General features: G+C 40.1%; 1 protein-coding gene across 2 annotated transcripts in view; it reads right to left on the bottom strand.

Annotated features, from left to right (window-relative positions):
- The window catches only part of TAX1BP1 (Tax1 binding protein 1), a 79,921-nt gene extending 66,475 nt beyond the window's left edge, over positions 1–13,446 (bottom strand). For both annotated transcript variants that reach the window (XM_002912853.4, XM_011223434.3), the window contains exons 1-2: positions 13,290–13,446; positions 7,950–8,118 (exon numbers count right to left, since the gene is read on the bottom strand). In XM_002912853.4, the coding sequence (XP_002912899.1) occupies positions 7,950–8,111 (162 nt within the window). In that variant the 5' untranslated portion in view covers positions 8,112–8,118; positions 13,290–13,446. The remainder of the gene's footprint in view (positions 1–7,949; positions 8,119–13,289) is intronic.
- Positions 13,447–13,943: the final 497 nt, after the last annotated feature.

Genomic DNA, 13,943 nt, shown 5'->3' with positions numbered 1-13,943 from the left:
AAAAAAAAAAAAAAGAAATACATTTTGGGTGCCTGGGTGGCTCAGTCAGTTAAGTATCTGCCTTCAGCTCAGGTCATGATCCCAGGGTCCTGGGATCGAGTCCCACATCGGGCTCCCTGCTCAGTGGGGAGTCTGCTTCTCCCTCTACCCCTCCCCGTGCTCATGATATCTCTCTCTGTCTCAAATAAATAAAATCTTTTTTAAAAAATACATTTTGTGGGGCACCTGGGGGGCTCAGCCGTTAAGCGTCTGCCTTTGGCTCAGGTCATGATCCCAGCGTCCTGGGATCAAGCCCCATACCAGGCTCCCTGCTTGGCAGGAAGCCTGCTTCTCCTTCTCCCACTCCCCTTGTGTTCCCTCTCTCGCTGTCTCTGTCAAATAAATAAATAAAATCTTTTAAAAAATGGGGCGCCTGGGTGGCACAGCGGTTAAGCGTCTGCCTTCAGCTCAGGGCGTGATCCCGGCGTTTCGGGATCGAGCCCCACATCAGGCTCTTCCACTATGAGCCTGCTTCTTCCTCTCCCACTCCCCCTGCTTGTGTTCCCTCTCTCGCTGGCTGTCTCTATCTCTGTCGAATGAATAAATAAAATCTTAAAAAAAAATAAAAAATAAAAAAATAAAAAAAAAATACATTTTGTAAGGCTACAGCTGCCATAGGTAGTGATTCCTCCAATGGATCTGGACAAAGTAAGCTGAAAACCATCTAGAAAGAATTCACCACTCTAAATGCCATTTAGAACATTCACAATTCATGGGAATAGGTCAAAACATCATCAGCAACAGAAGTTGATGTCAACCGTCATGGATGACTTGCAGGCGCTCAAGATGTCAGTGGAGGAAGTAACTGCAGATGTGGTAGAAACAGCAAGAGAACTAGAATCAGAAGTCGAGCCTGAAGATGTGACTGAATTGCTGCAATCTCATGATAAAACTTAAACAGATGACAAGTTGCTTAAGGATGAGCAAGGAAAGATTCAAGATGGAATCTACTCCTGATGAAGATGCTATGAAGATTGTTGAAATGACACCAAAAGACTTAGAATATTACAGAAATTTAGTTTATAAAGCAGCAGCAGGGTTTGAGAGGACTCCAATTTTGTAAAAAGTTCTACAGTGGGTAAAATGCTACAGAAAAATCAGTCATGAAAGGAAGGGTCAATGGATATGACAAACTTCACTGTTGTCTTTTTTTTTTTTTTTTAAGTAAATTCAGCCCCTATGTGAGGCCTGAACTCACAACCCCGAGACCAGGAGTCGCACACTCCACCGACTGAGCCAGCCAGACACCCCTTTTGTTATCTTAAGAAATTGCCACAGCCACCCCAACCTGCAGCAACCACCACCCTGACCAGTCAGCAGCTATCAACCATCAAGGCATGACCAGCAAAAAGATAAAATCGCTGAAAAATCAGATGATGGTTAGTTTTTAGCAACAAAGTATTTTTTACTTAAGGTATATACATTGGTTTTTTTAGGCATAATGCTACTGCATGTTTAACAGACTATAATACAGTGTAAACAACTTTATATGCACTAGGAAACCAAAAGAATCTTGACTCACTTCACTGTGGTGGTCTGGAACCCAACCCGTATCTCCAAGGTATGCCTGTACCATATATCCATTTGCAGATAATATAAGAAATTATGCATCACCCACAGATTTAGATTATACATACATTCTACAATTCTGACAGACCTAGGGTTAGATTACAGAACACTGAAACTAAAATATTAGCAATGGTCTCTAAAGGAGTGCTTTCAAACTGTAGGTCACAACCCAGTAGAAAGGGATAATATCAATTCAACAGTTCACAGCCCCACTTATTTTTTAATTACATGGAATTAGAAAATATCAATGCATGAAGGCTAAACAATGCTTCTTGAAAATCTGCTTCACAAGTTACTTGCATACAACTTCTTGCTAGGTCAAATCCCAGAATTTCTTTCTGTCAGTTAAAAACATCTGAAAACATTTGAAAGACACTACTCATCTCTTCATACTGACAAACCCATGATGTGATCTACCTCACTTAAGGCTCAGTTATTTTTTCTCTCAGGATTGTTAAAAGAATTAGATTAGATGATGAACTTTTTAAAAGCAACACCCAGCAGAGTGTCTCACCCATAGTAAGCACTCCAAAAATGGTAGTGTTTGCAAGCACTATAGTATTATAGTGATCAAGACCACCGGAAATAAAGTCAGACTGCCAGAAAAAATCACTTACTAGCTATATGACTTCAGACAAGCTATTTCTGTTCCTTCCTCTTTAAAATGAAGATGATAATCTCAAAGGGCTGTGTAATAAATAAAATAATCCCTATAAAGAAATCAGCAGAGTACTGAGCACATTAGTCTTCGTTAAATGTTACCATTCATTAATACCCAAGGACATACAGCCTACTGGGGACAGTGACCTTGATTCTATGATGTTCTCTCCCTCACTTCAGATCCCCAATGCTTCACCATCTCCTAAGGAAAAAAAAAAAAAAAAAAGCCCATCTGAAGATTTCCCCCAAACATATATGCCTGGTACAAAAACTGTAGCTTGTGTTTTGTCCCGGACCATACACCATACTGAAAGGCGTACTGTCTAGGGGCGCCAGGGTGGTTCAGTCAGTTAAGCATCTGCCTTCAGCTCAGGTCAGGATCCCAGGGTCCTGGGAAAGCACCACGCATTAGGTTCCCTGCTCAGCGGGAAGTCGGCCTCTCTCTCCCCCTCCGCCCCTCCTCCTGCTTAGGAGATGCACGCTTGCGCTCTCCCAAAATCTTTAAAAAAAAAAAAAAGATGTTAAATGGTTTGGTTCTTGCTGTGTTTTCTCTAAGTGAATCACAATAGCTCAAGACTATCCCTTATCAGTTGCCTACAACCGCAACCTACAAAGTATGCCTAACATACTTTGCTTTCCTTTATTGCCTAAGTCTGAACAAGGCTTCTCAAGAAAGTGGTTGTTGGTGCTAGAAGATGTCACAGGTATCCCACACTGAGCCCACTGAGGGAGAAGGTGAATGAAACCCAATCTGAGTATAAAATATAAACCTATGCTTTAAATTCCTTGAGGGAAAAAAAGAACAATTGATCTTAGGTCATTCTGGAAGGGACACGTCAAGCATACATAAAAAAAATGTAGGGGTACCTGGGTGGCTCATTCAGTTGGGTATCCAACTCCTGATTTCAGCTCAGGTCATGATCTCACAGGCTGTGGGATCGAGCTCTGCATTGAACTCCGCACTCAGCTAGGAGTCTGTTTGAGATTCTCTCCCTCTGCCCCCCGCCTTCCCCTTCAAATAAATACATCAAAATCTTTAAAAATAAATAAATGTAAAAGTCTCTCAATCTGGAAAGATACAAAGTACTGGCTCCTTTAGGATAGGTATGGCTAAACCCCCACATGAAAATAGAATAGAGCAGGTCATAATGGAAGAAACAGTAGACATCTGGAAATTATGTAGGACCATGATAGGAATAATAAACATCTAATTAAAAGAGCCCATAAACAACAAAGGGTCCAAGTCACAGCTTGTTTCTCTTTATTTTCCTGGTCACCTGGTTAGAACTTGATTGGAATTCAGGTTTCAGAATTCAGACAGATTTACTTCCCTTAACATGCAAGGGAATCTGCCTTTTAGTCTACAAGTAGCAAATGGAAAGAAAATTACTACATTTAGAATAACAGAATTTTAGAGCAATGAAAAATGGCAGGGAGAATGACAACACTTAGAACAATGGAACAGTCAAAATTACCTATGACTGTCAAAACACACGGCTTCTAGGAGCGACATTTTAATCCAGTTAGGAGGGTGTATCTATATTAAGGAGGAAACCAAAGCAACCACTAACAGTTTAGTTTGGGATATTACAATAGTACCGGGCATCATTCTTCTGTTACTAATGCAAAAGCAAAACAAGAGCATTTAAAAAGGGAATGAATGAAACAAGGATAACATGGAAGGGGGAAAAAAAACCCACAAACGTGTCCCCCCAACCTTTTCTTTTAGAGAGGGAGAAGGGGTGGGGGCAGGGTAAATGGGAGAGGGAGAGAAAATCTCAAGCAGGCTCCACGCCCAGTGTGGAGACCAACATGGGGCTCCACCTCACAACCCTGAGATAACGACCTGAGCTGAAATCAGGAGTCGGACGCTTAGACTGAACCACCCAGGCACCCCAATGTTCCCTTTAAATAGGATTAACATTTTAGAAAAACATGTTGGATGAGAAGCACTGATCATAAAGGAAATTCTGAGGGAATGTAAAGAACAGAAGGACATCAAGATTACCTAGTAAAACTAGGTAAACCTTGACAGAAAGAAAGAAAAACATTAGGAAGAGCACACGAAGAGCAACTGTAAAGAGAGAAAAGAGTTCCAGGGGGACTGATTTGGGGGGGAGGAGCGAAAGGAGACAGAACTAAGACTAGAGAGGAGGAAAAGGCACTGAAAGTGAATTTGCTGGTTATATACAGAGAAACACAAAACCTACAAAATAGTATAAAATAAGTCTATGGATTTTTAAAATCTAGAAAAATATACACCAAACTTCTTCACTCAAAATTCTAGGTGCTGAACCCTTCCGGAGAAAGTCCTAAAACCAATGCTCAGCAATCTCTAATTCCCCATGACATTCTTCCATAGTAGCAAGACCAAATCATCCGCATACTCAAGCCCTCCTCAACTCTTAACACATGACCTTATTAGTCCTTACTGAATATCCTGAAGCCACCAATGAGCTCCAGCCCAAATTCATTCAACTAATTGCTGACAAACCCCCACTGATTCTACTTATGGATTATTACCCACAACTGACTCCCTTTTCCACTTTAAGCTTTATCTCACCTAGAAAATTAGGATAGTCTAAACATTTTCTTGGTCTCCATTCTCTTCTAATTTCAATTTATCTTACTCAACCCTCCAAGATAAAAACTCACCTCTAAACTTTATTACTCTCTGCTTTACTTCATTCCTCAGCCAAATATTAAAACAATCCATAACATGATCCAAACCAACCTTTCCCATTAATCTTCTAAAACAGATTATCTGTCCCGGGCAAGTCAAATTCCCTAACACTTTCACAAACATACCACGCACACCTTCCCTTCACTCCTTCCCACTTACAGCTACTATCTGGGCACTTTCTCCCTGCTTGCCTTTCAATACTTTATCAAAATCATCCTAGAGGACAATTTGCAGTACACCTAAGTGTTTTAAAACATGCAGTGCAATAAGCAAGGCAATCCCACTTTACTATAAACATGATTTTTGGGATGCCTGGGTGGCTCAGTCAGTTAAGTGTCTGTCTTTGGCTCAGGTCATGATCCCACGGTCCTGGAATCGAGTCCTGCTTCGGGCTCCCTGCTCAGTGGAGAGCCTGCTTCTCCCCCTGCCTGCCACTCCCCCTGTTTGCGCTCTTCCGCTGACAAATAAATAAAATCTTTAAAATAAATAAATAAACAAACGTGATTTTCCTCCTTGAGTCTTCCCATGTATTCTCCAATTTTTACCACATGCCTGAAATGCCTATTGAGTTTTAAAGTATTCTCCAGGAAATTCTACAATCCAAGGGCATTCTACACCATTGTATTTATTTATGTATTCATTTCTTAGAGAAAAGTTACAGTACTTGGAGTGCACAAGAGATTAAGAGTTCAGCACTACCAAAGCAGAAAATAAGCAGGCAATGACCAAAAAATGAAATTATAGATCAAGTCACAGAAAGAAGCCTTATATGGGGCACCTGGGTGGCTCAGTCGGTTAAGCATCTGCCTTCAGGTCATGATCCTAGGGTCCTGGGATCAAGCCCTGCCTCCAGCTCCCTGCTCCACAGAGCATCTGCTTCTCCCTTTCCCTCTGCCCCTCCCCCAGCTCATGCTCACAGGTGCTCTCCAATAAACACTTAAAAAAAAAAAAAAAGGAAGCCTTATATGGGACTCTGGTGAAGTTATTTGGTCTTGGCATTATTGCACAGATGATGAAGAACCACTTAAAAGTTTGAAACAGGGGTGCCTGGGTGGCTCAGTCGTTAAGCATCTGCCTTTGGCTCGGGGCGTGATCCCAGGGTCCTAGGATCGAGTCCTGCATTGGGCTCCCTGCTCAGTGGGAAGCCTGCTTCTCCCTCTCCCACTCCCCCTGCTTGTGTTCCCTCTCTCGCTGTGTCTGTCAAATAAATTAAAAATCTTATTAAAAAAAAAAAGTTTGAAACAGAAGGAAGATCTGTTTGGATCAAGAACAGATAAGGTGGGGGAGGCAAGACTGAAAACAGGAAAAACAAGTGACCTATTGCAATAGTCTTGGAAAGAGATTAAGGAAGGCATAAAATTAGGGCACTTGTATTACAGATACAAAAGTAAGTGGGCAAGAAAATGGACAGAATTGGTGTTTGACTAGATTTGATGGGAAAGTCATTAGTTTTTGGATTAGGCGATAGGCTACTAACTGAAAATAGAAATATCTATATATAGTAGTTTGAAGCAAAAATGTAAACATTCATCTTCCTGAAATACAATTCATCAGCCTACATACCTACATACGCAAAGACATCCCACTGCCCAAAATAAAAAACCTACAAACATTTTAGCCTACAACTGAAGGTCTCCATGGACAGCCTAAAGTTTAATTCCAACATTATCTCCCTCCACTTCCCTAAATGAAGCTTATGTTCTAGTCAAAGTAACTTGTATCCATTAACATTCTCACCTCTGTGCCTTTGCTTATACCAGTTTCCTGCCAGAAATGCACCTTCCTTCCCTCAATCTCATTTCCCTGTTCTATTCTTCTTATACAAAACACCAATTCTCACTAAGTCTAATTCCCATATCTCACATAAAATCAAAACCAGTACTGATTTCATAAAAATGCTTACAATGACTGTATCTCCATTTTAGAATGTGACTTAAACAATAAGTAAATAAACAGTAAGCGACTCCTCTAACAGGCAAAATCAAGGAAGAAGGGATTCAGAAAGGAAATGTCATTAGATGCCAAAACTTTATTTGTCCAATAGTTTTTCGGCCCTCCTCCCTCTAAAAGGCTTCCACTTCTAGATACCTTCAATGTGCCTAATTCTAGCAGCTATTCTTATTTCTACTCTGTTGTTTAACTTACACACACCAGACAAAATCATACCTAATACTTATTCTGAGGGAGAATACAGAGGAACCTAGGAGAAAAGTTCCATTATTTGGACATTTATGACATTTTGGCTATTCAAAGGGTGCTTTTTAATTTTAAGTACAACCATGTGGGACTCAAACTCATGAACCCGAGATCAAGAGTTGCATGTTCTTCCAACTGAGCCAGCCAGGCACCCCAAGGACTCTCTTATGTTTTAGTTTTCCAATACATTCTGAAGGGTTGAAATTGCCAGAAAATCTCCAGCACAGTGAGGCACCACCGTAACGATCACCTCAATGTAATTCTCAGGCCAATATTATACAAAATGACTAACAAAATGAAAGAACTGGGCATCCTGCCATCAGAGAGCTTACCATTTAGTCATGTAAAACAGAATACTCTTATAAAAACATAAGACAATATGAGCAATATTTAAGCAATGTAGGACAACAATAAAATAACGCAGCTGTAGAGTTGTATAAAATTAAAATGACTGAAGAGACAATAAACGATATAGCAACTCAAAGGAAAAGATCTTTTTTCAAGTAAGGAATGGAGAAAATGGAAGGGAAAAAAAAGGTTCCAAAAAAGGTTTCACAGACCTTGAGTGACACAAACTTTTGATCAGAGACAGGCAAGTCTGGTGAACTGAAGTTCTCAATATTTCTTGTATACTACACTGCACTGTTAAATATTTCATGTTTACAAAATGTTTAAGTTTACAAAAATAAAAAAAGACCCTTAATGCAAAGACAAGAGTAATACAAGCTACTTATCAACTTGCTTAAAAAGAAAATAGAAGGTACCTACGTGGAAGAAATACGCACAAATAAAAAGTTCTTACCTTGAATATACCAACCCAATCTTTTGGATGTGGATGGATATATGGAGTTAAGGTGTAATGGCATTCCAGGTGTGCATTAGGAAGATAACTCTTGGCCACATTTTGAAAGATGACATGGGCAAAGTTGGAAGTCTGCAAGGGGACTTCTTGAAAGGATGTCATTGTGAATCTGAAACAAGCAGATCATACAAGCTGAATGATACCAACTAACAAACTTATACCTTCAGAAAATACGTAACACTGAATGCAAATTACGTGAGCATTTGTATGCCATAATTATTGAGAAGATAAATACTTGGAACTCCTCCTTAAAAATGTGGTTAAATATAAAAATACAAACTGGGAAATAATTTCCAAAAAGGTTCAGAAAGTCACATGGGGATTAAAAAATTTAAAAACCAAGATTCTCCCTCCCCTCTGCCCCTCCCCCTCCAAGCTCACACCTGCACACTAATTAAATCTTTTTTAAAAAAATCTGCAAGACACAAATATTTTCCATATTTTGTGCTCTACTTTTGAGAAAAAGGATATGACTGAGGATTTACTCAAAAAAGCTATCTATACAATATCACAGACTCAGTACAATTACTGATTACTGATTCTACACTACACATAAAAAACGATGCCGATGTCCCCATGGTACTTGCTTCTAAGTCACCACGAAAATCTCCATGATTTTTGCTAAGGATTTTTGCTAAACAAATTAATTTACTTCACAAATCAATAAAGTCTCTACAGGGCAAGCACAGCAGTTAGTCTCTGCTCATATTTTAACTATTAAGAAAGTCTTTATTGCTAACAAGATCTAAGACAACGTGCTTTCACAATGTTTCTTTGAAATACCAAGGCAAATTTTTAAAGTTTCAAAATAATAAGCATTTCAGAAAATATCCACTTTTCTTCTTGTATCTTCTCTGCTTCTGTTGAAGTAACGCTTTACCGAAACAATATACTGGACATCTTATAAAGAGACTATCAGTGGTGAACCTGGAAGGCACTGTGGTAGAATACCAATCCGGCTGTCTGTCAACCTCTCCCCAACCCGAGCTTTGCCAGGATTCCGAGGAAAGGATAGCGCATTCAGTAGCAATCCTCTTGCATCTCTGCACTAACAAAATGGCTTAATTACCAGCAGCCCTATTTCACAGAAGGATTTAACTATCACTACTATGCCAAAGCCTTCAATAAAATGAAAAGGTGGCACTTACTTAGAAACATTGAGAACTCTGCCTAAAATAAAGAGTTTTATTACTTTCTTTGAATTGTGTGAGCTCATTTGCGCTCAGGGGTATGTCATGAGCTAATAAAGTCACTAATGATAATCTCTTTCCAAGTCAATGGCTTCATAAAGAAGGAAAAATAACCAATTGATTCCAGTTTTGAAAAACTGTTCATTAATGGTTATACCAGTTAAGAGAAACAATAGCTAACCACCTCTAGCAGATACAACTACCAAAACTGAGGCAAGTGAATCAGTAATATTTTTCTACGAAGAAAATGATTTAAGCTTCTCTGAGGAAAACATTTAGTAAGGAGAAAATAAGGCTAGCTTAGAATGAGTTGCCAATGTTTTTAATTAAAAGTAATTTAAGAATGAAACTTTTTCTTAAAACTTAACATGTTTCCTAAAGTAAACTAAATCAACAAAGCTGCAATTATGTTTTAAGTCAGTGAAGTTTAAACTTTTGTTTAACCTCAATACACAGTGTTTTAAAAATCCATAATCCAAGCTTACACTTTTACTTCACTGAAAAGTTAAAGTAGAAAAACAGCAGGAAGGTATACGTGTATGTATTTATGTATATGTGTATGTATGCTTACAAATGCATCAGAAAGGACTAAAAAATACAGTTAATAGTCTTTACTCATGAGGGATATGTGAAAACTAACTTTTAACCTGTTTACAAGTACATATAAATGCATTTTCATTTTAAATAAACATATTAATATGAAATTTCATTTTTAAACCTTCCCCCCAAAATTCAGGTGTTTAATAGAACACCCTAACACCAGACTTTAAATATATTTAAGATTATAAATCTTAAGTATAATATGTGATCATCCTACTAACCTTCTTTATTAATCTCTCTCCAACACTCCAACCTTCTTAAAAATTTCAGTGCAATTATGACTACAGAAATATTTTACAAGTCATTCCACTTTCATTACTAGTTCTTAAACTTTAAAAATTAAATTCCAATCTTCTAGTCATAAAAAGTTAACAAGGGTAAATAATCTCAATGTAATTACCACATGATCAACACATTTTAAATAGTAAAAATTTCCCATATAATTCCTGTTTCACTACTAACACAGATAAAGAAATGAAATGAAAAGATGGGCAAACATAAAAATGCTGAAATGCACTGAGAATGTCAATTTATCAAGATGATTCAGATAGATTCACACACACACACACACACACACCCATACCCACACCCAGTGGGAAAGTAATGTGCAAAGTCATTGCATCACCTTGTGGTAATGTTTGGGAAGTGTAGCTTCACATCGTAAGAACAAACTGCACCTCAGCTGGAGAGGAAATATAGCCCCCCTACACACAAAGGGAAGTGGAAGCAGCTGTACTATACCAAATTTTGCTTCCCATTCTCTAAAGTACATCTCCAGAAACTTGGGTACATTAAGATGCAAGCAAGCCAAGGCTAAGCAAACATTTTCACTCAAGAATTAAAGAACCAAACGCATTCAGCTGAGAAACAAAGTCTGAAATGCATATGCATGATGCCTACAGTGCCCTCTTCCATGTTTCCTACCGTATTTCCCCAAAGGTCCAACAATATCTAGAGTTCCTTTGCATGAGCTATGCTGTAAACTTTATATTATAAAATCTTTGGTCTAAAATCCACATTTTGTTATTTGGGGGATTCATCAATATCTAAGGAAAAGATAAATAATGTGCAGTGGGCACTTAGTAAAGTAGCTTAAAAAAAGGGGGGGGCGCAGGTGGAAGCACTTTAACGTTATCTTTATTTCTTCCTCCTGGAACTTTTTCAAGACCAAAACAAATGGCTTTTGTGGTAGTATTTTTCCAGTGGCTTCTGATACTTGTTTTCCTGGACTAGCCCAAAATGTAAGCCTTAGTCTACAGAACTAGAAAATACACATACTAATTTTGTTCTGTGTGATGTGACTGTGGTGACTGTTATTTTTTTCCTCAAAGTCCTTATGAAGCTAAAGATGCTAAGCTAATCGTAAATGAAATATCCTGATGTCCCGGATTGGCTTTAAAAACTCCTGGGGAAAAAATGTACTGGGGGAGGAAATAAAACAAGATTAGTAAAATGGTAGTTCCTTTTACTATTTGTTCTCCTTTTGTGTATGTTTATGAGATTAATAATAAAAACTCCACGTATGACCTACCGCAATAGGAACACATTACAGGTGGTGGATGGCAAACTTAGCAAAAAGTTTTTAAAATCTTCAGTTAAAAATACATGAACTTTTAAAATTATCTCTAAACTTCAGTCCCATAGGGCACACAAACATCTGAAGGAAAAACTGTTTGACATTCTAATAGTTTTCAATTATTGCTATTTAGAAAAACTATCAGCTGGTTTATAAAGCAGAAAAATGTTATCTGCAATCTTTCTGGGAGGCAGAAGCTAAGCCAACAATCCGTTAATTTGCACTCTTAAAAACATCCCTATCTCTACGATTCTTCACAAGCGCCACTATACTCTACCCAGGTTGTTAGTAATACTTTTATTTACTCTGTAGATTGTTTTTAAAAGATGGTTTCTAAAAAGCTTTAACTTAGCCCATATAAAGAGGGAATTTTTATCTTTTTGTTAAGGGTTTAGTCGGGCCAAAATACACTTTAAAAAGCCAGAAGAGCATACAGCCAAAATTTTACTTACGGTAGTATCAAAATTCCAAAAGACTAAAATCTAATAAACCTCGCATATGTATTCCCCAAAATATTCCCCCAAAGTACAAGAGCATCGTTAGGACGTTTCATAGTTAACATTAAATGGCTGCAGCCATAACCGTAAACAGAGGTATGCAACTTAAGAATGTGATAACGAGAACAAAAACTACCATAGGATGTCCTTTGAAGCTACTAAAAAATAGAAATAAAAAAAAACCTAATAAGTCATTTCTAACGTAATCACGTAATTCTTCAAGAGATCGAGTCTAGTCTAGATAAGAACAAAACAAAGGCTTGACCTCAGCCCCTTCTCTATACCTGAATTGTACTTTGAGGGGCAATCAGCCACTTTTACATTAACATGTTATCCAAAAATCTCTTTAAATGCTTTGGAACCGAGCAGCAAAATTGTAATTAGTGCTCAGTCTGCAGAAATTTTACAATAAGCGTAAAGCAGAGTTCAAAAATTAAACTTTCCCATCTAAATCCTTGTCACAACAGCAACGTAACTAAACTCTGACGCCTAAAACGTAATATATGTATAAAGTCAAATGCCAGTTTTCAAACAAAACTATTATAGAAAAGTAATATAGATGTATTAACAGTCACACACAACCCCACCCCCACCCATCGCAAAGATTGCCCGAGGCGATGAGCGTCGGGACTAGCCCACAACTTGCGGACCTGCCGGGTGCTAGGTGGGGGGAAGGGAGAGTTGTGAAATCAAGAAAAGTTGCCTAAGCAAAGGAAGCCGTGACTCTCCTCAGAAGACTTTTTTAAGATCCTCCCGAACACTAAGCGTAGGAGCCATCTACAAACAGACGAAGAAAAGCGTTTGCTAGACCTGTAGCCCAGGTGACGTACGCGATCCGGCCCCAACAGCTAACTCCGCCCCCCCAGCAACCAAACGTAGGCGGCGCAGTGAGTCTCCGCCTCTTTCTCCAGAGGCGACACAAACCAAAACACCTGGGTTTCACCCCACCCGGACAAACCCGAGCCTCAACTCGACCTGTTTTCCCAAGCTAGCCCACGCTGGTAGCAAACACACTGCCCTCAAAACACACCCTAGAATTAGGCCTCGGGCAAGACAGGTTCTTCTTCAGGGGTCCCCCGCGTCACTCACCCCCCCGCAGAAGTGCCCACGTCCCACACGGCTCCCCGAAACAGCGAAGGCCTATCCCGGGGCCTCCCCGCCGTCTGGGGCGGCGGGCACCCGTCGTTTCTCCCAGCCCTACTGCTAACCGAAGTTGCCCACACCCCCGTCACAATCGTAGTCCAGGAGGAAAAGTTTGTCCTCGGGAAAGAAAGCATCGTCATTTGGCTGCATCGTCACCAGATCATTCCCGAGACTTGCCAGGCCCCTAGACTCGAGCGTATCACGAGCCCCCAAAGAGCTCTAGCTAGGGACCGTCCCGCAGAAGGTGCTGGGGCCGGCCGGGGAAGACACTTACCCTGCGAGGGGCTCCGGGGCAGAGAGAACGTTAGAGAGGCTTCCGAGCTTGTGCCGCCATCAGCCACCGAGCCTCTTCCGCCACCACAACCTCCCTCCACCGACCAGCTCCACCTCCCCTCAGGGCCAAAAAGCCGGCGTTGCGTCACTTCCGGCTGAGGGGCCGCCCCTTCCGCCGCCGCGGCCGCAGCCACAGCGCGGGGTGGGCCGTGTCCATCAGCTGAAACACAGCCTCCGCCCTTCCGGCCTTTCACCTGCCCCGCCCGCGGAGCAGAACAAGTCCCGGCCAGCCTTTTACCTCGTCTTTGGCCTGGTGGTGATCAGTCACAGACCTAGTCAAGCAGGGTTCCTTTGGAGTTGCATTTTTCATTTTTTAATTTTTACTTTAACCGGAAAGTTAGGTAACTAAAGTTAGGTTGAAAGGGTAGTCCAACGCTATATGGACTATTACCATGTCATTGCCTGGATCTTAAAAATCTGTCTAAATGAATCTCATTTATATTATAGATCAGAAAGTAGGGAAACGATAGAAGTAAAGGACCGACCACAAGGTTAGGGCTGCAACCCCTAACTCCAAGGTTCTTTCCCAACTCCTGGTCCCGTCCTGTGCTTGTTAACTGTGACATTTTGTTCACTGGAAAACCTTGGTTCTAGG

Source organism: Ailuropoda melanoleuca, chromosome 1 (assembly GCF_002007445.2).
Source record: "Ailuropoda melanoleuca isolate Jingjing chromosome 1, ASM200744v2, whole genome shotgun sequence".
NCBI lineage: Eukaryota > Metazoa > Chordata > Mammalia > Carnivora > Ursidae > Ailuropoda > Ailuropoda melanoleuca.
This window is presented reverse-complemented; position numbering and strand designations above follow the sequence as displayed.